At 59.4% G+C, this 24917-nt stretch overlaps 2 protein-coding genes and 1 long non-coding RNA gene across 5 annotated transcripts; 2 read left to right on the forward strand and 1 right to left on the reverse strand.

The window, feature by feature from the left end:
• Positions 1–2571: 2571 nt before the first annotated feature.
• CDCA4 (cell division cycle associated 4) lies at positions 2572–9891 on the forward strand. 3 transcript variants are annotated; one of them, XM_036882334.2, is made up of 2 exons: positions 2572–2718; positions 7694–9891. In XM_036882334.2, the coding sequence occupies exon 2, from the start codon at positions 7700–7702 to the stop codon at positions 8399–8401; it is 702 nt and encodes a 233-aa protein (XP_036738229.2). In that variant the 5' UTR covers positions 2572–2718; positions 7694–7699; the 3' UTR covers positions 8402–9891. The 3 variants fall into 3 exon arrangements, with proteins under 3 accessions (XP_036738229.2, XP_036738230.2, XP_057344047.1); XM_036882335.2 differs by lacking the exon at positions 2572–2718 and adding an exon at positions 2725–2979; XM_057488064.1 differs by lacking the exon at positions 2572–2718 and adding an exon at positions 5953–6127.
• A 3666-nt stretch (positions 9892–13557) lies between these two features.
• CLBA1 (clathrin binding box of aftiphilin containing 1) lies at positions 13558–19548 on the reverse strand. The gene is made up of 5 exons (XM_036882306.2): positions 18902–19548; positions 17516–17661; positions 16368–16497; positions 15315–15428; positions 13558–14286 (listed from the first exon to the last, which is right to left on the reverse strand). Exons 1-5 carry the CDS (start codon positions 19403–19405, stop codon positions 14125–14127), a joined length of 1056 nt encoding a protein of 351 aa, XP_036738201.2. The 5' UTR covers positions 19406–19548; the 3' UTR covers positions 13558–14124.
• LOC130679441 (uncharacterized) lies at positions 18218–19380 on the forward strand. The gene is made up of 3 exons (XR_008992379.1): positions 18218–18262; positions 18345–18440; positions 19243–19380. It is a non-coding gene; the product is annotated as an uncharacterized LOC130679441 (long non-coding RNA).
• Positions 19549–24917: the final 5369 nt, after the last annotated feature.

Below are 24917 nucleotides of genomic sequence, written 5' to 3' on the forward strand. Positions count from 1 at the left end.
GCAGCAGATCTATTGCTGCCCCGCCCCAACCAGGGAGGCAGAGAAGTGGACTCCCCACAGTGTGGGCCTGCTGAGCCCAGGAGTTGAGGGGTTGACAGGGCAGATCGAGGCTACACCTCCTCATGTCCTGTCCCATGCAGCAAGGCTATTCCTGGGCAAAGGGGTTGAGCTGTGAGGCTGGATGGCATGTTTTTATTTATTAAAGAAAAGGCTGTATTCTTTAACTAGGTAATACACATGCACAGTAAGTAATTCCAAGGGTACAAAATAGATACTGAGGCCCCAGCCCAGCCTGGGCACCACAGCAGGTGCACCTCCTGAGGTGGCGCTGGGGCAGCTCCTGTGGGCCCTGCCTTAGATGTTTCGATTAGCTTATTTATTGAGGCACAAATAGAGAATGTTCCCAAATGGAGCACATTAAACAAAGATTAGCCACCTCCACTCAGATCAAGATACAGACAGTCACCGGGGGTCCCAGCAGACTCCCTGTGACCCCCTCACACCCCCATCCACGCATAGCTCCCCCACCCTGATTGGAACTTTCCATCTGTGCACTTTGGAGTCTGGCTTCTTCTTCTAAACATTATGTTTAGAGATCTACCACTTGGTCGTGTACAGCAAGGGTTACTTATTCTCTCAGTTGATGGTGTGCGGTGGCTGGAATACCCTGCTTTGTGTGTCCAGTCCCTGTTGGGAGCATTTGAGTTGTTTGCAGTTTGGAGGTGTCATGGATAATCCTCCTACAAACACACCTGCACACACCTCCTTGTGAACCTGTGTACACACTTCCAGAGGCTCACGCCTAGCCGCAGAGCTGTTCTTAGAGGCCGTGCGTGCTTCCCCCACGTGGTTCTCCAAAGCAACTGATCACCCCAACTCACAGCTTTGCAGATCTACAAGATTGTTTTGGCTCGCCCTGGCCCTTTGTATTTCCTTATAAATTTTAGAATCAACCTGTCAACTTCCATGAAAAACTTTAAAATTTTATTTTATAATGGTTTGTTACTTGTGTATAGAATTATAACTGATATCCCTGTATTGACTGTTTACTTGATAGTTGTGCTTGACTCTATTAATTTGATCTGTTTATCCAGAAATATGCTACAGGTTGAGTAACCCTCAAATCCACATGTTGCAGTACCTGGCTTGGTGTAACAGGCATCAGTGTGCTCTTACTCTGAGGCTGTGCAGCTTTTCACTAGCTCAAGAGAATTTTGGTTCTTCTGCTCTGAGCTGTGTATTAATATCCTTTGCCCACTTTCCACTGGTTTGTTCTTGTATTCAGTTGCAGGACACCTGTGGTCGGAAGAATGGAACCTTTTGTGTGACTGTTTCTAGGAATAAACTCTTCCCTCGTCTTGCCACTCCCTTTGGCATGCATGCATTTTTAATTGGCATGTAATCACATTTCTTACCGTCCAGTCTTTACTCCCAGAGTACGGTGGGAACCTGACCTGCTTGGACTTCCGACTTCTGTTGGGGGTTGAGTTTAACACTTCCACGGTCTCCACGGGCAAATCTATTCTCAGCAGTAGTTCCTTTCAAGCCTAGTTCAGCACCCACCCCTCTACTGCGCAACCCTTCAGGGCTCTCCAACTCACTCAAGTCCCCCCAAACTTCCCTGGGGTGACAGACTCCCTCCCACCGCACCCAAGCACATTCTTTTCTCCTCTGGAGTCTTCACAGATGCCCCTGTCCGGGGAAAGGAAATCCCGGGTCAAAATACCTCTAGAAACCGAAATCTTTCAAAGGGAGAAATAAAGTTTAAAACCCGTTTATTGCTCACAAACTGCAGTCCCGGGCCGTCCTTCTCCCCAGCTCTGGAAGAAGCCAGCCAGCAAGCAGGCCGGCCCCTCCCCTCAGACACGCCCTCGGTTGCCCAGGTAATTACCCGTTGACGTGGAGATGAACTTCTCTCCACCCCTAAGGATATGCAGATGAACTAAAGCCAGGCGAGATACTCCGGAAATGTTACAATTTCACCCACACCTGGGTGACAGACTCCCTCCCACCGCACCCAGCCACGCTCCTGCCTGGAATGCGCTCCTTCCTCCTCTGGAGTCTTCGCAGATGCCCCTTACCCTAGGGGCCTGTAAGGCCAGGGCCCCCACCTCCCTGCTTCTGACAGCACTTCCCACGGGTGCTGCAGGCATCTGCGTGCGGCCAGCCCCCGTCACGTGACACAGGGGACTGTGGCTTGCACGTGGTTGTCACAGCAGCCCTGGCCTGCACTCAAGATGTTATTTGTATTTATGGATCCAGGGTTTTGTATCCTTTTTGACACTTTTCCCACTAAGAAGTGATCATTTTTTTTAACGTCCTTTCAACTTTTACGGTTTCATTCCTTACAGGACAACCTGGGAGGACGCCAGCCTGAGCGGGACTTCCAGAGGGCGGACACCACCCCGCCCCTCCTGAAGGGCCCGCCCCCGTCACCGGGCGCAGGCGCGCTAGGGCCGCGCGCGGGGACCTGGGAGCCGGCGGGGGCGGGGCGGCCGAGGGCGCGGGCCCCAACGGCCAACGCGGCCGCGCGGGAACTCGCCCGCTAGGCCCCGCCCGCGGTTTGAACCAAGGCCCCGCCTCCGCGCCTGGCCAATCAGAGGGCGGGGCGGCGGGCGCCAAGGCGACCCTTCGTGGGCGCGGCCCTCCCGGCCCTCCCCCAGCCCCGCCCCTCCGTGGGCGTGGGCTCTGAGCGGCGCGGACGGTGGCGGCGGCGAGGTGAGCGGCCGGGACGCGGGGGGCTGTGGGCCAGCGCGGGCAGCCTTGGGCGCCGGCGGGAGGGGGCGCGGGACGGGAGCGTCGCGGGAGAGGGGGCGCGACCCCGCCACTGGGCCCCCGCCAGCCCCCGCCGGGTCGCCCGCCGACTGGGCATTCCTTCTCGTGCCGCCACCGCCTCAACTTTGGTCGTTCGGTAACATTTTAAACAAAAACTAACTCGTCGGCTTTGCCGCTGGGGCTCCTCTTAAGAGAACCACCGAGGTGAGCTCTTGGGCTGCCGGCCTCCCTCCGGCCTGGGAAGGGGCGGTGCGCGCTGCCCGCGGAGGCGCTCCCGAAGACCTCCCTGCGGGCACGCGGCGGGCCCGTGCCCGACCCACGCGGGCGACCAGCCCCGACCAGTGCCCGCAGCTGCCCGCCCTCCTGCCCACGCCGCCTCCCTCTTAGCGTCACCGCGGGGGTTTCCTGGCCGCGTTTTCAGGTTTCCTTCCTCATCTGCGTTCCTTGTAGAACGAGGGGTCCGAGGGGTGTTAGCGGTGGAAAACTGGAATTTTCCCTCTAGCAAAACTGGGTTCTGCTGGGAATATAATGCCCTCCAGGATGGCCCAGCCGGGGGCACCCTTCTCTGGACCCGAGGAGGGCAGGGTGGCCTCTCGCAGGCGGCCTGCCTGTGAGTGTTCAGTTTGAGGTCTTTTCCTTTGTTTCTTGGTTTTAATGGCTTCGGAAAGGAACATCGAAGATATTTTGCGAGGGCTTCCCTCCCCCAAGTGCAGTAACCAGCTCGTCTTTACAGGAATGTCAGGGAGTGCGTGATGCCAGCCTTGGGTGGCCTGAGGCTGGCTCTCTTCCTGTGCAGCTAGCCGAGGCTGCCCTGTCCACCCAAGACCGGCATCAGGGATGGACTGGATGTTGGGGAGGAGGGTTTCCAGGCCCTGGCTGGTAAGTGAACTGTGTCTGTGGTCTTTGTGCCTGCCCCGCCTAGCAGCCGGCCAGACTTGGGAGGTGGCCATGCTGCGACTAGGGAAGGTACCAGAAACTCCCTTCCACAAGTCAGAGGCAGGCTTACTCTACATTTTCAGCAGTTTATTGCCCCTATAATAGGAGTACCAGGAAAAAAGGTCTTCGGGTACCAGTTTGCTGGGAGACGCTCTGGTCCACAGAGGACTTTCTGGCTGCGTTTCCCCTTCCCAGGACCTTGTGTTGCTTGCACGGGACAACTTCCTGTATACAACTACTCTTTTATTACAGGTTTCACTGTGTTTTATAATTAAAGTTGAAATCGAGTAAAAAGGCAATTAAGATCTTTTTCTAGAAGTAGTGGCCGGCTTTATCATGGAAAGAGGACAAGCAAGTTGACCTCAACTTCCTATTGAAATATGTTTCCAGGCAAAGTTTTGTGTATTTCATTCCGCACAACAAAAGTACCCCAAATTAACTTTCTGATACTAGCTTCTGAGAAACATCAGGCAGGCTGAGCAGCCCCAAGTGGCTCCGCCTGCTCCATCTTTCTGTTTTTCTCTGATGAAGCGTTTCAGCAAGTCTGATGGTGTAACAGAAACGAGGAGTGTTCCTGTGCATTTGTCTGAAAAACCGAGGCTCGCTGGATGCTTGGCAGTGGCCAGAGGTGACAGTGAGGTCAGAGGCGAGTCTGTCACTGGCTTGCCCAGCCCTACTGCTCAGAGTCTGGGGCAGAGAGAGGGGAGCGCTGCCCAGGGGAAGGGGAAAAGTCAGTGGGGGAGAGAACCGGTGGAGGGCACTGGCTCAGCTGTCCAGGAGCAGCTTGAAGGTGTTCACCGTGTGCCTTAAAAATGCTCCTGCCCCTTGCCCCGGTACAATCTCTGAGGAATAAGCTCGAAACTCAAGTACTGGAAATTCCAACACAACCAAAGTTTGTTCGTGGGAAGGTGGTGAGTGGTGTGAACACCCTGGGTAAGGGGCCAGTACAGCTGGGTGTGTTTACATGGAGGGATTAGTACAGCAACCGGCACCGTTGCATGTGATGTGGAAACCGTGGTAAGTAAGACAGGCAAAACCTGAGATGAGCCTCAGCTCCACGGGAGGAGAGTGTGGAGGCCTGGCTGCAGGGGCAGGGGGCAGCACGGGCTTGTACCTTGCAGGGCTCTTCCTGGTGACACAGGCAGCCTCCTGGGAAGAGCAAAGGGTGTATAATCAGAGCTGCTGTGGCCAGGGATGCAGCCCCCACCACCAGGCAGAGGGAGGGGAGCACTGCCCAGGGGAAGGGGCTCAGGCACCGGGGGGGGGGGGGGGGGCTGGGGCAGCGGGTAGCCCGCAGGATGGCTTGGGGAGTGCATTTGGCCCTCCTGTCCATCCTAGGTTGGGCTCAAGCCCAAAGCCCTCAGTCCGTGACCTAGCCCAGCCTTGGGGCCCTGTTAGAGAAGCCTTTGGGGTAGAGGTCTGGCAGCCCTTCCCACGGGTGTGATGCAGGGCAGGCTGCTGCAGTGAGGGGTTGGTGCCCTGGGGACCTGGCCATCAGTCGGCCTCAGCACGTCAACAAGGGCAGTCAGGCTGCTCTCCTGGCAGTGACCTGTCCCTAGTGTTGCCCCCCATGTCTGCGCTGAGGGGTTCCCAGTGGGTTGACCACCCATGAATATGCACCCTGGGCTTTCCAAGGACCCCTAGAGGAACAGGTGGAGTCTGGGGGTGCTGGGCACTGCGTGTGAGCTGTGGTCTCTGGCCACCCCGCCAGCCCTCACGGTATCCCCCACCTTCTATAGAGCTGTGTGGTGCAGGCCAGCAGGCATGCGACTTCACCCCTAAACTAGGGCATCATGTCATTTGAATGAGTTTGGTTTGGGCCCTAAATTAAATGGCTCATCATGCAGAGTTGGAATTGTACACCTGGTGGATGAGATACTAAGGGCCAAAAAGTGAAGTTCCCGACCACAGGGGAACCCTTGGAACTTGACTTTTTCCCCCAACACGGGATGTCTTCATAGTTTGACGTAATCTTGTATTTTCAGCATACTTGGCAATTTTAAGCCAATGACTTTTACACAAGTGATTAAGGGGGAAAAATGTAAAAGTTGAATTTGCAGCCAAGAAAACCTAAATCCTTATAACCAGAAGTGGCTGAGATATTTTACATGTGTTTGGCAGTAAACTCTTCCTTTTGTTCATTTTAAAATAGTTGCTGAGCTGGTGTGTGTGGTGTCACGACAGACTGGTGGGCAGCTTCAGGGGCTGTGCGGGTGAGGACTGGTCTGCTGGTCGGGAAATCAGTCTCGGAGGGGAGTGCACTGCGGCTCCTTAGTTGCTTAGGCTTTTTGCTGTGAGATAAGTACGGATCCACAGGAAGCTGGTACAGGCTTCCCCTGCCTCCCCAGAGTTGGCATCTACACAAGGTGCATGGACGCAGCGCCCACACCCAGAAGCCGGCCTCCGCGCAGCATGTGTGAGTGCGTGCAGCCTCCTGGATCCACCCCCTGCGGTCCAGAAGCGGGCGAGTCCCTCCCTGCCGAGATGTCCCGGAGCTCGCCCCGTCTGCCATGTTGGGAAGGTTACAGAGACGGCAGGTCGCAGCGCAGCCCTTTGCCATCAGCTTCTCACTCAGCCGCGTGCCTGGGCCCTTCTGTGTAGTGCTGAGCGTGGCACGTGGTGTGGGCGTGCCACAGGATGACCACTCCCCGTGGAGGGGCTGTTATGGGCACAGCTGCTGTGAACATTCTTGCACATGTCTTTGCATGAAACATTGGTTTTCATTGCTCTGGGATAAATGCCCAAGAAGTCACTTAATTTAAAATGTCTTTAAATAGTAAATACATGGGAAGTGAGATCTGCCGAGCCTACAGAGGGTTCCCCAGGGCAGGTGGCAGCCACTTCTTCCGGCCTGGCAGAACTGCCTCAGCTTTGGCCCCCGGGCCCTATACACCCCCACCCCAGTTCTTGGGGAGCCCCTGGGCATGCCACAGTAATAGGCCAGCAGCAGTCCTGGGAGCCACAGGATTGATTTTATAAAAAGGAAATCTAAAAATTTGCATATTTAAAAGATTCTAACCTCTTTATGAGTAACTCAGATAAATTACTTGAGATAAAAATGTTTAGGCACTTGGTAAACCTGAGAGAGAACACTATCTCATAGCTTTGTTCTAGAAAGGGTGTTCCTGATGCGCAGCAGGCTGGGGTGTGGCGGGCCGCCCGGCACAGTGCATAGCCAGGTACAGGTGGGAAGCCAGGCCCCCGCCCCTCTTGCTTGGATTTTAATTCCTCAAAGATCTCTCCACTCAGAATCCATTCAAAAGAACTGGTTCCTCGTATTTTTGCTTCTAAGAGCAGACACAGAGCAGCCTCCCCACGGCAGCTGGTGCTTTGTGGGAGGCAGGGGTTGGCATGGGGGTGATGTGGCCCAGAGGCCCTTGCTGCACTGAGCCCAGGAGAGTTAGGGCCTGCTGCTCCTTGAGGGAGGGAGGGAACGTGGTGGTCGGGCATTGGCCGGGGGGCTGGTTCCCGAGTGGTGGCCGCCCAGGGCCCAGGGGTCCCAGGGCCATGTGCCTGTGCAGCTTTTATGTAGGGCTGTCCCATTGTGCAAGGACTTCATTCTGAAGGCCTCGAGGGGTGGGAGCCTCACATGTGACACTCGAGGTGGCTCTGCGGCCAGGGTGCCACCATCAGCACCGGGACCCTTCACTGTGCCTGCCTGTCCCACCCCATGGCCCTGAGTCCTGCCAGGTTGCATGGTACGCAGATATCCTGCTTCGCGCAAACTCTTGTCTCAGAAGCAGCAACCCTTAGAATTTTGGTGTAAGTTTTCAGCTCATTAAAAACAATTTCTCCTGCTTTTAGCCCATCACCTTTTCTGATGGAGTTGGTTGTGCTGCTGTTTAGAAGTGTGTAGTTTGCACCCCTCCACAGATGGGCCTGCAGGAACGCAGTAGCCGGAGTTGCCCCGCCCCGCCTCCCATCCATGTCCCCCGTGTCTGCTAGGGACTGAGGCATTCTAAATGGCATCTTGTTTCCACAGGACACAATGTTTACAAGAGGGCTGAAGAGAAAGTGCGCAGACCCTGAGGAAGCCATGGAAGGGGGCCTGGCTGGCCACAGCCTGCAGCGGCAGTCGCTCCTGGATATGTCCCTGGTCAAGCTGCAGCTGTGCCACATGCTGGTCGAGCCCAGTCTCTGCCGCTCTGTCCTCATAGCCAACACTGTCCGGCACATTCAGAGAGAGATGACCCAGGATGGGGCGTGGCAGGTGGTGGTGCCCCAGGCTGCCGGACGGGCGCCCCTTGACCGCCTGGTCTCCACGGAGCTCCTTTGTCGCACGGTGGCTCGGGAGCAGGAGGTGCGGCCTCCCAGCCCTGACCTGGGAGACAGCCATGCGCCGGACCTGGTTTCTGGACTTCCCATCGTCCCATCTGCCCAGGCCCCAAGGAGCCCACAGAGTGGTCCCCAGGAAGTGGACAGCCCTCCCGGAAGCAGAGGAAGCTTTCAGAAATCTCTCGATCAAATACTCGAGACGCTGGAGAGCAAGACCCCTGGCTCCGTGGAAGAGCTGTTTGCTGACGCGGATAGCTCCTACTACGACCTGGATGCCGTGCTGACGGGGGTGGTGGGTCACTGCGGAGACGGGCTCCAGGCCTTCGCCTCCGCGGCCGCCCCACCTCCCAGCTCCAGCTTCAGGTCGGACCTGGGCGACCTGGACCACGTGGTGGAGATCCTGGTAGAGACCTGAGCCTCTGCCTGTGCGGCCCACGGGACACGAAGCAGGCGGACTTGTAAGACCCATGGATGCCCAGAGCTCTCGGTCTGTGGACGCTGGCCGCCCGCAGCCTCAGGGCCAGCCTCTGGCTTGCCTGTGACTAACATGTCTGGAGGGGAGTCTAGTCGGTCTGCTCCCCACCCCGGCCCCTCCTGAGCGGCTGGGCAGTCCTGGGGCCGGTCGCTCCAGCCCAGCGCCCTCGCCCCTCCGTGTCCTGCTGCGGCTTCATGGAGGACTCAAGTTGCCACATGCACTCAGCCTCGTTTAACTTTATGTTAACTTTTAAAAATTAAGTTTTTTATGTTTGGGGCAATATTTTATCTTAAAATATATTTTTTAAACTTTTATCTCTAGAATTTTTCAGCTATGTCCTTAAAAGTATATTTTTTCTGTGAACATTCTTTGCTGCTACATTAGAAACTTTTACAGCCTTAATGATTGCAGTTGGTGCGTTTCATTTTTTAAGGTTTAAATAAGAGCTTGCCTGTCTCACGGCGAGCTTCACTGCCCGCCCAGGTGGCAGCATTCGCGGTCATGACCTCACTGAGGTCTGTGGCGTGAGTGAGAGGTCATCAGGGCCCAGGGCCCGCACAGCGACACCTCGGCCCCAGGCCTGTGGTGCAAGCGTGTCTCTGCTGGAATTGGTGTAGGCTTTGGCAGGTCTGTGTACACCTACTAGGTGTAAGCGCTGGAGGTGAAGGTCAGGTGTAGCCCTCCTGCAGATCTGTGGTACAGTTGATCTTCAGGTGCCCAGGTGTCTGGGGCAGGGCCTCCAGAGGCTCTGACTCGGGGTCTCGTGAGGTTTTCCCAATACAACTGTCCTTTCCCTGGAAGGTACTGCCTTCTGGTGCCCACCTGGTACAGCCGCTGCCTTGTGTGAACATGAGTGAAGGACCCCCTCAGTAAGAGGAGGCCGTCGGGCTGCTGAGCACCCCACACCAGTTATAGGAATTTTCAGTGGTGGACCCCAAAGAAGAAATCGGCAACAGGAAGGAATTGTTAATCACAGGCCCCACCAGGGCAAAATGCGCACAGCATCTCCTTCAAGAAGCCCACCACCCCTGCACCTTAGCCAGAGGCGCCATCACCACTCTGACCTCACACATCCCTCCAAGGCACTTCATTCAAAACAGCTCCTCCAGCTCTCCAGGGAAGCACCACCTCTCCTCAGCTGGACCTGCCTGGGCACTGTAGCTCGCATGTCCTGAACTGCAGGTCTCTGCTACTCCTGAGTACACCCATTTTGCTGGTAAAGTAACTGCTGTTTTATTTTTAAGGTCACCACTCGCCTTGCTGCTGGACCCATGATCCCTGGGCCGCCTGTACGGATGCTGCAGTGTTCTGGGCTGTCTGGAAAGGGCGCATGTCTGTTCCACTAGTTTGGAAGATGCTCACACTTTCTCTGGAACTGGTGCTGGGACAAAATTTTCAGATTAAGATTAAAGAAATCTGGACACATTCATCGATGGGCCCTCAACTGGGGGCAGTGGGTGGGGGGGTAGGGGGGTTGGTGCCTCTTAGGTGAGCTCGGGGGTGCAGTGCATGCGCCCTCTGACCTGCCATGAGCACTGAGACCACCCACCCCTTCTAGATCTTTTCCTCAGGCTTACGAGTAAGACTGTCCTCACCCGCCTCGCCCCACCCAGCTCCCTGATTCTAATGTGTTTTTTCCCCAGGCCTTAGCCAGAAGGGTTTTTTTGTGCATATGACCATTCATAATCAGCGACGTATACCTCACTTTATTAAAGTACCCAGCAAACAATGGAGATACGTTTGTCACCTGCCACATCATTGTCCTGGTCATTTCAGTGGGTTGTCCGTGTTACCCAGGCCAGGGTGCGTCTGCATTCTCCCAGGCTCCAGAGCAGGATGGGGGCACAGGACGAGTGTGGGGAGCATGGCCAGTGGCCCTGGAGCCCAAGCAAGGAGCAGGCGCAGGCTGAGGCCTCGGGTGCCTCGCCGGGACCGGAAGCTGCTGGCAAAATGTAGGGCCGGCTCTGCCTGCACAGGCAACTTCCTCCCTAGTCAGAGTATTTCCTTCTGGTGGAAAACAGTTTAAGTGTAGGCATTTTATAAGCAAAAAACCTAAAGCGGTACTTTGTGTCCTGATGGATTCACTCCATCTCCGTAGCAGCTGTGGTGTGTTCTGTCGGCCTGCAGAAGCAGAGAGCACGCAGAGAATGGGCCCTGGCGTGCTGGGAGGGAGGCTGGGCGGCCCCTCCGCCGGCTCTTCTGGGCCTTGCTCCCCACCCCTCTCAGGGCCCTTGGCGGCCGGCTGAAGGGCACTGAACGCTGCCCCGGAGACACCTGCGGTTCTGAGGAGCAGAGGCGGGTGGCCAGCCACCGACAGAGGGCTTGGATATGAAGGGCAGGCCCCACGCGCTCCGGGTGCAGCTCCTGTGAACCTCACAGGAGGAAGGTACACTGTGTTCCGCCCCGGGCCTGGGCAGGGGGTAAGGGAGGCTGGGTCTGAGCACAGCGGGGCATGGCTAGGGGTTTTCCGTGGCTGCTGCCAGCTATCCTTGGCCAGGAAGGACTTCGGGGAAGCTGCTACACCCACCGTCGCCGCTCAGGGCACATGGAGCAGGGGAGGCGGAGCTCACGGGCAGAGCCAGCAGCCATCATGTCAGAGAAGAAATTCCCGAGGTTCCTCAGCCAACAGCCCCCGTATTCACACAGTTTGGCCAGTAACCGGTCCTTAAGTTGAAAGAATCTTCTGGCCCGTCAGTAATAAACGTCCTGTCGAGGTCAGCGGAGTCCTGCTGCTTTGCGCTGTGCGTGCACGCGTGTGTGTGTGTGTGTGTGTGTGCGCGTGCGTGTGCGTGCACGCGTGTGTGTGTGTGTGTGTGCGTGCACGCATGTGTATGTGTGTGTGTGTGTGCGCGTGCGTGCGTGCGTGTGTGTGTGTGTGTGTGTGGCTTCGTGTGACCGCCCCACAGTCCTGAGGTTGTGTATGGTTTTCTGCATATTTATCCATTTGCGGTCGCAGAGATTTGTTGCTCTGTGCATTCTTTCTTTAGTTTTGGGAAGTTCTTAGCCATTTGGTCTCCAGTATTCGCTCTCTGCTTCTGCTGTGGGGTTGCAGTTCTACCAGGTCGGACTGTCCGTGCCATCCCTCGGACCCTGGACTCTGCCGTGTCTCCTCCGTGTTCTGTTCGGTATCTTCTGCTGATCTGCCTTCAGGTTCACTGATCTGTTCTTCTGCTGTCTGTTCTGCTGCTAAGCCCATCTAAACTGTTCGTTTATGATCCTGTGTTCTCCATTCCTAGCGTTTATTTCCATTTTGTTTTTTTTTTTATAACTTGCATGTTTCTACTGAAATTCTCCAGCTCACTGGGCCATCACCACTTATGGGTGGCTCTTATGAGCTATTTCAGTCTGGCTTTCACCATATGGGCTGCCTCTGGTTCTGCTCTGCTGACTGTGGGTCACATTTTCTTCCAAAATTTTCATTATCTAGTACATTTTACTGAACATTGGACGTTTTGCATAAAAGAACCAAATTGTATTCAGCCTTCAGGTTCCCGGGAGGCCATCAAGCTGGGTCTGCACTTGGCTGCAGCTTCAGTGAGGATGGCACGTGCCCACAGGGTGGTGTCGGGACTGGCGCTCCGGGCCTGAGGTCTGAGTGCTGGCGAGGTTCTGGACACTAGCCTGCACTTACTTGGCGCCTGGTGCTGTGTGTGTAGCCCACTGTGGGGCTCTTCTCAGTCTCCATTCTGGGTCTTTCCTCTGCCCTTTCCTCAGCCTGTAGAGGGCAGTCCCCCCACTCTGAAGGCCTGGAATGCCCTGGAGAGCACAGCTGCCCTGTGCAAACTGTAGACTTGGTAGCAGAATCCCCAGGTGCCTGCTAAGGGGTTTCAGCCCTCCAGCTCCCCACCTTCTTCCTGGGGGCCTCACACACTTTGGGAGAATCTCTCTCAGCTCTCCCTCCATCCACGGAGCTCTTGGCATTCTACACTGGGCTCTGGGCAAAGACCAAGAGCTGGAGGTTGGGTCCAGGCCTGCGCCGCCCTGCGGCACGTCCACCAGCCCAGCTGTCCGCTGGCGGTCTCTCATTCCTCACCTAGGTCTCTTCTCCCACCCCACCCCTGGGGAGGAGAGGGCAGGGGGCTTCTTCCACCACTTAGAATTGTCCTGGGTTTCTTTGTACGCTGAGCTCTGGTTATCTTAATGCAATTTTGTGCTAATTGGGCATGTTTTGGGCAGGGGGAGAGGACAGTCTCTTGGGATTTGTCCATGTGAATCGGAGGTGACCAGGTGTGTAAGCCTCACCCAGCTCAGAAGCCCTTTCCTCAAGCAGATGCCCAGACGTCAGGACACAGCTGAGAGTCAGACTTCACGTCCGTGTGGATAGGAGCCGGGGAGCCGTGGCTTCTGGCTTGGGAGCCGGGCGGGTAGTGGTGCCCTTCGCTGGAGGGGCAGCTCAGGAGCAGAGGTCGGGGCGGGCGCGGAGTTATGTGGGACCTGCTGGTCTGCAACTGCCTGACAAAGCCTCGTGAGACCTGGCTGGACACTGGGCTGGACACTGGGCTGGCTGGGGGTCGGGAGAGGCAGGCTTTCTGAGGTCCGAGGCAGCAGCTACAGCCAGCAGAGTGAGGGACACAGCTGTGGGAGCAGCAAAATGCCAGCATCCAAGCTGGCAAGCTGAGCCATGTTTGAGTTGCCAAGTCTCCCTTTAACCAAAGGTTGGACACTACCCTTTGATGGAAGCAGCATGGCAGAAAAGCCGTTTCCAAACCTCTACCTCCTTCCACTGAAAAGGCGACATTAAGGCAGCCTGCCCTTACATGGCACCCAAAACCCCTCATCCCTTAACATGAGCCTCAAAACCACGTGGGATCTGTTGGAGTGGCCCAGGCAAGCTGGCCGAACACCCTGCGTGACAGGGTATCTGCTGGTCACTGCGCCCCTGCCATACCCGTTTGGGTCTGACACCTGCCCTGATGGCAGCCCCCAGGGCCAGCCCCTGGCCGTGTTCTCTCAGCCGCAGCTGGGGCCCTCCCTGGCGGGGCAGCAGTGGCCGGGGACCCCAGGCCTCTGCTGGGCAGGGGCAGGGGCAGGCTGGGACGCAGGGTTTCTGGCACCAGTTCCTGCACAGCAGATGAATTAACAAGAACACAGTCTCATCCGGGCTGTTTAGTTTAATAAAATTTTACAAAAGTCAGAGCCGACAGCTGGGCTCTGCCATCAGGAGGATTCCTAGCTGAAGCCAGGGGAAGCCCGCTGGCTGGGGGGGCCGGGCATAGGTGCAGGCCAGGGTGGGGGCTCAGGGCTGTGGGTAAGGCAGCCTTTCAGTCCTCATGCCTGTGGCTGCCTGGACACCAGGCAAGGGCCGAGGTGTGACAGGAACACACTCAGGACCTCGTAGGTGCCTCGACAGCTGTCCCACCAGCGAGTGAGGCTTCCTGGGCTGTCCAGGGCGGAGTAGCGCAGGCAGCCAGGCCTGGGGTCCCTCTCAGGCGCCCCCAGGGGCCAGCGGCACTCACACGGGCAGTGCCACCTTCAGTCACGTTCGTGGTGAGGCCTGGCTCTGCTGAACAACACGCCCTCCAGCTAAACTGATCAGACCCACGAGGAGCCGATGGGTGCAGGACGGCTTCCATGAAGATCCCAGGAACCATCCACAAAATAGTTCTGGTTTCCAGGACAGTAAGAAAATGCAAAATTCCTCAGAGGTACAAAGCACTCCCACTTTAGCAAACGTCACTATTAAACAAGGTCATTTTCAGGCTCCGTGCGGTGAAAAGCTTCTTCCCTGGAATCGCGATAAATTGCCGGCTTCCGCGCATGGGGGTCTTCAGAGAGAGGCTGTATGTGATCAGGCTCCCCGGTCGGCCCCCAGGCGCCCCCGAGAGCTGACGGGAGAGAGGATGCGGTCAGGTACAAGCGGCCGTGGCCGGAAGCCAGCAGGCCCACCACCCAGCCTCGCCCAGCCTGCAGCTCTGCCGCCCCGGCCACAGCCACCGGCACGGTGCCGGGCCCATTTCTGAGGTGGCACCACCCAGCCCTTGTGCTGTGACCGGCACTCTTGGTGGAGGACACCACTGCCCTGCCTGCTCTCGCCCGGCAGCATCCACCGGGACTAACACAGTTTCCACCTGACGACTAGTGTGGGCGCGGTCCCTGCGCAGGCTGCCCTGAGTGGCGCTGCTGTGGACGCTTCTATGCTTGTTGCTTTATGATGGCCCTTCTAGAAGTTTCTCCTGCCCTGTGCTGTCTTCTGAAGAGCAGATGGACACAGGGCTCTGGCACCCTGGGACAGCCTCTACACCACAGCGCCTGTCACCCACTGCTGCCACACCACTCCTGCTGGCACCCCAGTTCTCCACTGGGTCCCTCCCCTCCCCAGCACTGTCCACACCACGGCCAAAGCAGGTTCCCATGGTGGACACACCACCATGTACCACTCCCGCCTTCTCCCTGGGGTGGGGGGCATACAGGGTGGACCCCAACATGCTCCGGGGCCCCAGGCAGCACAGGCCCCAGGAGGTGGAAGGCCCTTCCAGGCTGAAGCGGGGAGGCAAGGTGCCGGGCCTGCTCATGGTGCTCTTCCTCCTGACACCCGGTCTGAGGGTGGGCAGAGGGCCGTTCCAGAGAAAGCCTCCCCCGTAGGGCAAGACGCTCCTTCCCCACCCGCCCTTTCTGCCGCTGAGACTCTGCGGCTGTCCCTCAGCCATGGCTGGTCCTGCCTGCTCCCCGCGCCCTGCCCCACGCATCTTTGCACATGGCATGGCTGCACTGCAGTGATGCTTTGCTTTTGTCCTAGATGCTGGGAAGGCTCACTTCTCACCAGTCCACAAGAGCTAAATTAAGCGAGCGACTCAAACATGAGCTCCAGGTGGCCGGCACAGCCTCCCCTCGGCCTGTCCCTGGGGCAGCTCACCTTGGTCTGGATCAGGGCTCTACAGTGGTGCAGGCGGACACTGTGCACACCGAGCTCTTCGGGCCCTTCGAGGTCGAAACTTTCCCCAGTGCGGCCCTGGCCTCTAGAAAGGTTCTAAGGAGACAAGCGACGGTCAGCACGGGAGGCAGGGTGGAGGGCCATCACTGACCCAGCTCCCTTCACCAGCACCCTGCACACGGCAAGGCGGCTCTGGCTCAGCGCCCACTCAGGGTCCGGGGTGGACACCCGTCACCACACCCCCATCATCCAGCTCATGGCTCCCCCTCCAAGGCCTGTGCTGCCCCTTGGCCTCCACAATGCAGTCTTGGCTGCCACCTGCAGGATGGACCCCTGGCCCTGCTAGGACTGCGGCTGCCCCCCACCAGGCCTCCTCTTTGGCAGCCTCCTGGAGTTTCCCCTGCAGGAAGACAGAGCCAGGCCGGCCCTCAGGGGGCTGTGGCTCCGCCCAGCCCCTCACTTCCTGGCCCGCCAGGTGCAGCCCCTCAGCCAACTTCCCCGGGATGGCCGGCCTGCCTGCCTGCTGGCCCCTTTTGTGTTTTCCATGTTTGAAAATTGCTATAACACTTAAAAATGGAAAACGGTCTTTGCCAACTTGATTGCTGAAAGCCGGCCTCACAAAGTCACATTTCTTTGATGACTCACGAGCCCACCTACAGGTAAGTCGAGGCAGGCTGGTGTCCTCCGGCCACGCCTTCCCCGCTGCTGGCTCCGCCTCAGGACCCTCACGGCTAACTGCACGCCTCCACCTGCCCCCTTCTGCTGCCCACACTCTCACCCATGGGCACCACCTGTCAGCGTCCAGGGTGCAGACTCACCCAGGAGCCCCCCAGGGTGCAGCCCAGCACAGGGCTGGGCCTAGCGCCCAGGAGCACTGCCTCGCCCCTTCCCGCCCCAGTGGCGGGCACGCTGGGGGAAGCCACTGCCGGAGGGCTGCCCGCAGACCAGGCCACTGTTCCCAGCAACAAGGCTGCCCACCCCAGCCCCCAGGCGGCTGGCTCTCCAGGTGTGCCGGCCCTGCCCACGTCACCTCACCTTCTGAGCAGCATCTACTCCGAGGACAAGAAAGAGGCTCTCCTGGCAACGGGACCCGCCCCGCAGGCATCGGGAGGCATGGGAGCCGTCTGTGCTCTGAAGAGCTCTCCAGAGTTTTCTAGGTTCGGAGCTGAAAAAGAGACGCACGAGTGAAGCGACCAGACCAGAACGCCCTTGGGACAGAAGCGGTGGGGGCGCGGGCGGCAGAGTCCCCTCAGGAGCTCGCCCCTCTCTGCGCAGGGTGCGCCTGGCGCTATTTCCTCGCCAGTCTCCTCCTGGGGTCAGGAGCTCCACAGCGCCAGACACTGTGCCGGTCTTGCTGCCTGAGGGGCTGAGCTCCGGTGTCCAAAACCGCGCTGGCGGCGGCGCACGGAAGGATCCTGGGCCTGTTCTCTGGCAGGAGCACGAAGAACACGGCGGGCCGGCGGAGTTCCCATGGCTTGTGCCTCAGCCAGAGGCGACACCGACCTTCGCTCTCGGACTGCGCCCCCTCCAGGCCCCACTTCCAGGACCGCCCACGTCTCTGAGTGACCCCGACAAAGTCTCGGCCAGCTCAGCAGAGCACGCAGAGGGCCCCAGGAAGCCAGCGCATGTCGGCCCTGACCTACCCACTCGAGTCAAAACTGGTTTTCTCTCGGTCCCAGAAAATGGTCAGGTGCAAACTGCCTTTGTGATTTCCCTCGGGGAACTGGCCCCAGGGGCCCTCAGGCTTGCAGCAACACCGGGTGCACACAGGCCAGCTGACCCCATGGGTTGAAAATGTCCCTCCAGGACACTGGGGTGTTTTCTCTGTTGTGGAGGGTCACTCGGCCAAGCCCCCCAGAAGGCCCCTGTGACCCCAGTACTCACACTGAGACAAGGGGTGCTGCCTGGTTTCCTGTGCTCCACGTGAGCCTCTTGGAAGTGGGATGTGGGGAAGGAGGCTGAACACGGCTCTGAGAGCAGGACCTGCAGCCAGACCATCAGTCTGTGCCACCCGATCCCTCTGTGGGGACCCTACCACCCAAAAGTCCTGTGGGGACGTCGGGAGAGACAGCGCTCTCTGTTTAAAGGCAAGAATATAATGCCTCACAGTTCCATTTTATCAACCAAAAACATACATGCAGACATTGCTGTAAGAAATATTAGTTCCAATTTAAGTTCATTACCACAATTTATGTACAGATTCAAGACCAGGCTTTTCTTCACTGCTCATTTCTAAGAAGTAGTCTAAGGTGGGAACATCTTCAGTTGCCTGCTGGACTGGTACTTCTTGAAAGGCAAACCTAAAGATGTTCTCATAGCTGAGAGTTGGCTGGAAAAAGAAACAAAACATACCAAAGTTAGGGGAACGCACACATGTCACCATTTTCTAAATACATGCTTTTGGCACAAATGAAGTTTGTAAATGATCATATTCACACAGTTACCGCTACTAGAATGTGACAGGTTCACTCCTAGAACCTCAGTGCCAGGATAAACCACAGCATGAGCCACAGCGTGGGTGGGAAGGTGGGGGAGCGCACCACATTAACCACATCAGGGATGCGCGGAGCAAGAGCAGGTGTCTGCCCAAAGTGTTGGCACCGGTTCCCCATGCTAACTGGTGGAGAAATCCACCGGTACAATAAAGATGGCACTCCTTGGGAAAAGATCTGAAGTTTGTAGGCTGTAAGCACGTGTGAAGTGCTGGAAGGCGGGTGGGCAGTCCCGGTGGGTCCCAACCCAGGCCAGGACGGGCAGAGCCTGAGGCATGAGGGCTCAGTGCGCACGCTCAGATCAGCTGGCTGCAGGTTTCCGCATTCACCCAATGTTTCTCGCAAAGTTTGCGTTATGATCAAATTGCTCTGTGACTTATCAATCACACTGTTTTCAGACCCAGTGTCACAGCAGGGTGGCTCTTGTCCAAAGTCCAGGTAAACAATGCTTGGTTTAGGAAACAAAACCCAGCAAACCTTTTCCTTCCTCCCTTTTTTGTTCTGCTTCCTGTGTTCTTAGGATTTTAGGGTAAACCATTTGTGGAGAGATGCAGAGAAAGAAGAGTAACAAGGGAAGAGAAAGACAGGAAAAAGGAGGGTACCAGGCAGTCACAGGGTAAACACTGGCAGCCAGGCAGGGGAGGGCAGAGTGAGGGGCTGGGGAACGGGCCTGGGTGCTCTGGCCTTCTCCAGCGTCTGGCCATTACACACAGAATGAAATGGGACTCCCGGTAAGTCCTTCGAAGTGATCCAAACAAGAAGCTCTGTCCCTGGGTTCCCTGACCCGGGGCCAGGAGAGCACAGCCCCAGCGGACTGGAAGGCGGAGGCCCGTGTGGCCAGACCTGGGAGGAAAGGGCACAGAAGGTGGCCCAGCCCCTGAGTTGCCCTCTGGGCCGTCCACTTCTGCAGGCTTATTCCTTCCCTGGCACAGGACAGGGCAGCTGACCATGCTGCCAGAGGCCAGGAGAAAACCAGACCCCCTCCCTAGCCAGCCCACCAAAGCCTGAGGTCTGTGGGCCTGTCCACGGTTAAGCACTTCCTGTGCCGCGTGGTGAAGACGAATGCTTTAGAAATACCTCAGAAGGTGTGACGGCAGTGGTTCCTGTCAACCAAGGTCCACCTTGGTGAGGCTGGTGAGCACCATGCTCCCCGTGGGCAGAAGCGGTTCTCGGTGGCTGCGGTTCTGTGGGCCTCTCTGGGAGTTCAAAGAACTGAGAGAATTGTTCAGACTTGGCTGAAGAGCCCTGAAAGCTTTCAAAGTCCCCCCAGGCACTGCTGGGTTCTCCTGGGTCCAGACCACTGGCAGTGCAGGTAGAAAAGCCCTCGCCGTGCCCGAGGATCCTGGCCCCCCCAGCCAGCAGAGGACGGTGGGGGCAGGCCCCCCAGCACGCCACACCGTCACCGCTCTGCCTCCCAGGCACCTCACTTGCAGGCACCCGTCTGTCTTTAGAAATCTCGTGGACGGAGACCTCGCCTGCTGCCTCTGCGAGGTCACTCAGAGACCTGCTTAGCCGGGGCATCTGGCCAGGCTGCCCCCCCAGCCCCTGCTGGCCTTGCATGTTGGTACCACGGGCCCGCATAGACGCGATGGGAGGTGCTCAGGAGACATCCACACGGCTGTGCGGGAGCTGCCCGGGTGGGACAGGGCCGGAGCGCCCGCTCGCAGCTGCCCCGTAGCTGCTGGTGCCTTCCTCGAGAGTGCGAACGGCTTTGTGCGGGTCCAGTGTTGCTGTGGAACGCACACAAGCCACGTACACAGCCTGGCCACCCGGCGGAAAGTGACCAGGGCGGCTGCCCGGCTTCCTCCTACACACGCCCCCGCGACCAGTCCGGCAGAGGGGCGTGCGCTGGAGACCGAGGAGGTGCGGGGGGACGGTTCGGCCCGGGAGGGGGTCGAGCTGCGGGGTCCTGCCTGGACCGCGGTGGGCAGAGGCCTGGGACGTCCGGCGCGCCGGGCGGGGGCTCGGAGCGCGGCGCCCAGAGGTCTCCGAGAGTGGGGTCGCGGGGCTCGGGGTGGCCCCTCGGGGCGGGCCGTAAGCAGCCCCGGGCCGGGTCCGAGGGGCGGCTGAGACACCCGCGAGGGCCCGGCGTGCGGCTCCGGAGGGGCACTCGGGCTGGCGTCGGCCGCGGCCTGCGCCCGCCTTGGCCCTGGAGCCGACTCCGCCTGCTGTAACAGCGGCTGCAGGGCGATCCCCCGGCCCGCGCCTGCCCGTTGCCCGGCAACGGCGCGCGCCAGCCTAGCTTCCGGCGTCCGCCGCCGTGACGTCCGCGCGCGGCCCCGCCCTGCGCCTGCGCACCGCGGGCGCGGAGTTGGCCGGCTATTCGCGTTTCGAGTCGCGCCTTCTGCTCGGCTGTAACGCGTCGCGGGAAGAGACCCCCTTTCAATTAGAAGAACGCTTAGTGCGAGTGCGCCCCCGACCCGTCAGCCCCTTGGGGCGTGTGCCCTGCCCGGCCCCACGGGCTGCTCCAGCCCCCAGCAGGCCCAAGGCTCCGGGAGGCCGCGGCGTTCTGTCCGCTGGACCCGGGACCGGCCCCTCCTGCCGCCTCTGGCCCCCAGACAAGGAGCGCGGATGGGCCGCCGCCAGCCCCTCCAGCGCCCTAACCTCGGATGCCCGGGAGCTGCCTGTCCCCATCCCAGGCCTGTGAAGCCCATCTTGACGGCGCCGCTTAACCTCGGCCTCCCCAGGCCCCGGCCATGCCCTGTCCCACCAGCCCCCGGCCTACCCCCCGCGCGCGTTCACCCACCCTGTGCCCTCCTCGGGTCCTATGCGGCCCATCCCGTTTGCATCCTGCGCTCTCCCTGCTCCTTTTCAGCCAAGCTACCGAAATTTTTAATTTTAAAAATGACCAGATGAGGTCATTCTCTGAACTCTGGATCGCAGCCTCCTGCCCCTTATCCTGCTTCCTGAGGGCCACAAGGGCTGCAATGCAGTGTTCGAGCAATGCAGTCTGGCTGCACGGCACTGGGCAGAAACCCTGGTGACCCTGTCAGAAAGTGGCAAATGCCAGCTCTCTCCTGCCATGTCACCTGGGGACAGCATCGGCTCGAACCCCCTCACCCAGTGTCCTTGCCATCCTCACAGTCCACGGAGCTGGAAAGAGGTAGGAGGAGTGTTGGCTTCCGGTGCAGATGGGGAAACAGGCCCAGGCCCACAGGCCTGAGAACCGTCGCGAGGGCTGGAGCCAGCGCTCCTGACCCTCGTCAGTTCCCCATGCTCTGTCTGGACCTCACTGAAGAGTGCGTTGGCACTGGGACCCTGGGTGCACGATGCAATGACCAGGCACAAAACGGGCCAAGGAAGGGCCGATCTGTGTCACTGGGTGTGGTAGCTGCATAATGCCTTCCCGAGAGGTCCACATCCTGGTCCCCAGAACCTGGGACTCTGGGACCTTTCGAGGTAACAGGGACTTTACGGATCTGATTGTGTTAAATTAAGGCTCTTGAGATGGGGAGATGGTCCTGGATTCAGCTGTTGAGCCCAATGTCCTTACAAGAGGGAGGCAGGAGGGTCAGAGTCCAGGAGAGAAGATGGAAAGACAGAAGCAGAGGTCACCAGAGCAATGCAGGGCCGTGAGCCAAGGGAGGCAGGTGGCCTCTAGAAGCTGAAAAAGGCAAGGACATAGACCTACCCTGAAAACTCCAGAAGGAACCTGGCCCCACCAATACCTGGAGCTGTAAGGAATAAATGTGTGCTGGTTTACCACACTGCATTGTGGTTATTTGTTACAGCAGTCACAGGAAACTGATGACCAGAGTGACCCTGGCTGCCCTACCAAGTATGTGTTGCCTTGGGGGAGCCAAGACTCAAAGGAGGCAGCACAGGTGACCCCACCATTGGGTGCTCTGACTACAGGTGTCCCAGCCCTCCCAGCTCCTCTTGGGACACCTCAGTCCATCTTGAACATCAGCCCTGCTGAATGGGGGGACAGGGCATGAGGTACAGCTTCTCTGCTGCCAAGCTGAGCCTCCCTGCCCCAGCCTTGGGAGGAGGGGCCAGCCTGCACCCCAGGGAAGCACCCAGGTATCCTGTCCTCTGGGGTCCTCAGACCGGAGTCCTTGGGATGATTTGAGGAGGTCACCCACCCCACGCCTGGAGTGGGCACACAGCTTGGGATTGAGCAAGGCAGTGAGGGGCCAGGGGCCAGCAGACCTGCAGCCTTCCCCCACTGCTTCTGTGCAAAGGACTGGGTGGGAGGACAGACAGCAGCTGGGTGGGGGGGCAGATACACCCACTGCCCTGTCCTGCCCCTCGGGTGGGGCGGGGCAACGGCAGAGCTATTTTTGTTCCTGCTGCTGCAGCAGCCACAAACAAGCATCAATCATTGATGCTCTGGACATCCCCTCTGGCCTGGAGAGGCAGGTGGGGGCAGGGTGGGCACTGTGCTCAGGAGCTGGTCCCGGGGAGACATAGCGAGCTCCCACGGCCCCTCACCCTGGCCCCACCAGACTCTGGTCCCCAGGTACCTATCCGTGGTAGGCTGCGGGCAAGCCTGAGACCCCAGCAGGCCAGGGCCAGCACTGGAGAGTGGCCCTCGGTGTCTCTGGCACCATGGTCCTAGGGAGGAGGTCAAGCTTGTGGGTGCCAACAGGAGAGAGCACAGGGCACTGCAGCACACTGCAGGCCCACCATGGGGTGGCACTCAGAGACGATGGGGCCTTGTACGTGCCAGGCGTGGCTGTGGGTTGGGACCGTGTCTCCATGCTTCTGGGGGACAGCAATTCCTGAGCGATGTCCAGCTGCTGTGGCCTTCCCCAGAGCGGCATCTGTCCCTGGGGGGAATGTGAGGCTGGAGCTGGGGCTGCACATCATGACTGGCACTCCTGGCAGTGCAAGGCTCTGAGGCCAGGCTTCAGCTGGGGGATAGGGACAGCAGGAGGTCACAGGTGGGCTTTATAGGTGCCACCTGGGCAGCGCTCTTCCCTGTATGGCCCTGTGATGCCGAGGCCCCTGAAGGCGGGATGAGGGATTAGGCAGGGGGAGGCAGGGCCCAGGCTGGCTGGTCCTGGGGGTAAGAGCCGACTGTAGGCAGTCTCCCTCTGGGTAGCTGCAGCCTGCTGGGCGTGGGGTGCACTGCCTGAGGAGCCGGGCTCTCCCAAAGACGAAAGGGGCCCGCGGGGATGCATGGGGGTTAGCATAGCAGGTGATGCCAGCCCTCTGCCTCAGAGTAGGCAGGACAGGGAAGGTGGGAGTGAGGGTCCCTACCCACCCCCATCCTGAATCTGTGGACTGGAGCCAGTGCTGAGTCAACTCCCTCGTTGCGGAGTGAGCAAGGCCCTGGCAGGCCAGGGTAAGCCTTTCCAGCCCTCACCAAGGCCAAGGGTAGAATGTAGGGAGGTCCCTGCCCCAGGCCCTAGCCAGCCAGGGGACTTCAAGGACCACCCAGATCCCCACAGCCAGACACACACACAAAGGACAGAAAGTCTGGGACCCCCGACAGACGGCTGGTGCAGCCAGGAACACAGGCAGCCCCCACTCCCTGTCTCTGCAAGGAACTGACTCCCAGACTGACAGAGAAGACCTTGGGGCAGGAGGGTGAGACCCACCTGGAGGAGAAGGCTGTGCTCCATCATGCCATTAGCTCAAGGGGCAGGACGCTGCCAGGGCCTCTTCCCGGCAGTGCTGCGTGTCTGTCTGACCTGCTGCTGGAAAGCTGCCCGGCTGCAGCGCGGCTAACGGGAACTGCTGTGAGTGAGTCATCCCTCTGGGCAGGCTCACCTGGGCCCTGCTGGCTGTGTGCATCCCCAAGTGAGCCAGGAGTGGTGTGTGCCTGTGTGTGCGCGTGTGTGTCTGTGTCCTCTTGAGCATAGCCAGGCATGTGGGCCCTGTGTGTGAGTATAGGTGTGCCCAGGCATGTGTGAGTATGCATGTGTGTGTGGGCCCAGGCATGTGTGAGCATGGGTGTGCCTGTCTCCGAACGCATGGGGACACGTCCAGGCAGCCCTTTGTGTACTGGTGAGTGTGTGGGTCTGTGTGGCCCTCCTGTCGCAGCCTGGCCTCTTACTACCCCAGGAAAAGGTGTGTGTGTTCGTGTGTGTCTAATGGTCCCAGCACCGCCAGCACCTTTCCCGGGCAGTCCCCTGGGACGGCCCTGCTTGGAGTGATGGTGCCCCCTTGGTTCGCTCTGGCCAGGGCTCCCCAGCCCCAGCCCGGCAGGATGCCCACCCCCAAGGTGCCCCTCCTCAGGTGTAACTGCGCTGGGCCTCAGCTAACTTCCTGTCCTCAAGAAAACAGAGCTCGCCTGGGCCTCCCCACCCCTTCAGAGTGCCCCCTTCTGCACAACACTCAGGAGTCCACCCAGCCGCACTCCAGTCCTCACCAAGACCCCTCTGCTGGTGTCGGGCATCCTGGGCCCTTGTTCCCACCCCACATGGTCCAGATGGGCCCCCTTGCAGGGCTCCAGGCTTCCAGCAGTGCTTCTACGGACAGGGTGGTTGTTCCTCATCTCCCATCGCCCAATCCTGCTGCCCCCGGCGCCCTTCCCGCAGCACCAGGGGCCCAGCTTTCAGCCTTGGCCTTCCCTGTCCTCCGCGCACACACTGCTCGGTTGCCTCTTTACGGCAACCCTGAGGTCCCAGTCCGGACTGTCGGCCACGCCCACCGCTGAAGGCGCTACCCCGCAGACCACCCCTCGGGCGGGGCCGCGGGGGTCAGATCCCTGGCGGTTACCCCAGGGTGTCCCACTCCCCAGCTCAGAGCTACAATGTCCATCTCCGGACTGGGAGGTGGGACTGCGGCGCGCGGGTCCAGGAGCGTCCGCGCAGCGCGGGGACACAGGCGCCCAAAGCCAACTCTGGTCCCAGGGGGGCCGGCCGTGGGCGCGCGGCGGGCCTAGCCCGGGTCTGGGCTGGTCGGCGGCGGGCCTGGGGCGGGGGTCGGACTAAAGCGGCGACGCGAGGGGCGGGGCCCTGATGCGATCGGGGCGGGGCCGGGCGACCGGGGGCGGGGCCCTGCCTCTCGGACGGGGGCGGGGCCGGCCGGGAGGCAGCCAATGGGCTGAATGAGGCCGGCGGCGCTGCCCGAGCTCGCTCCGCAGTGGCCCGCGCGGGCTGGGCGGGGTCCCGCAGCGGCGGCGGGGTCGCTGGAGAGGGGC

This window comes from Manis pentadactyla, chromosome 11 (assembly GCF_030020395.1).
Source record: "Manis pentadactyla isolate mManPen7 chromosome 11, mManPen7.hap1, whole genome shotgun sequence".
NCBI lineage: Eukaryota > Metazoa > Chordata > Mammalia > Pholidota > Manidae > Manis > Manis pentadactyla.

What these genes read in the sequence shown, in the direction of transcription:
- CDCA4 (XM_036882334.2), top strand. Translation starts at nt 7,700, where the DNA reads ATGTTTACAAGAGGGCTGAAGAGAAAGTGCGCAGACCCTGAGGAAGCC.
- CLBA1 (XM_036882306.2), bottom strand. Translation starts at nt 19,405, where the DNA reads ATGCGGGCCCGTGGTACCAACATGCAAGGCCAGCAGGGGCTGGGGGGG. An exon ending in GAATCTGTACATAAATTGTG is followed by an intron (nt 16,498 to 17,515) that starts GTAATGAACTTA and finishes TCTCTTTTTCAG; the next exon opens with CTCCGAACCTAGAAAACTCT. An exon ending in GAGCCCTGATCCAGACCAAG is followed by an intron (nt 14,287 to 15,314) that starts GTGAGCTGCCCC and finishes CTCTCCCGTCAG; the next exon opens with CTCTCGGGGGCGCCTGGGGG.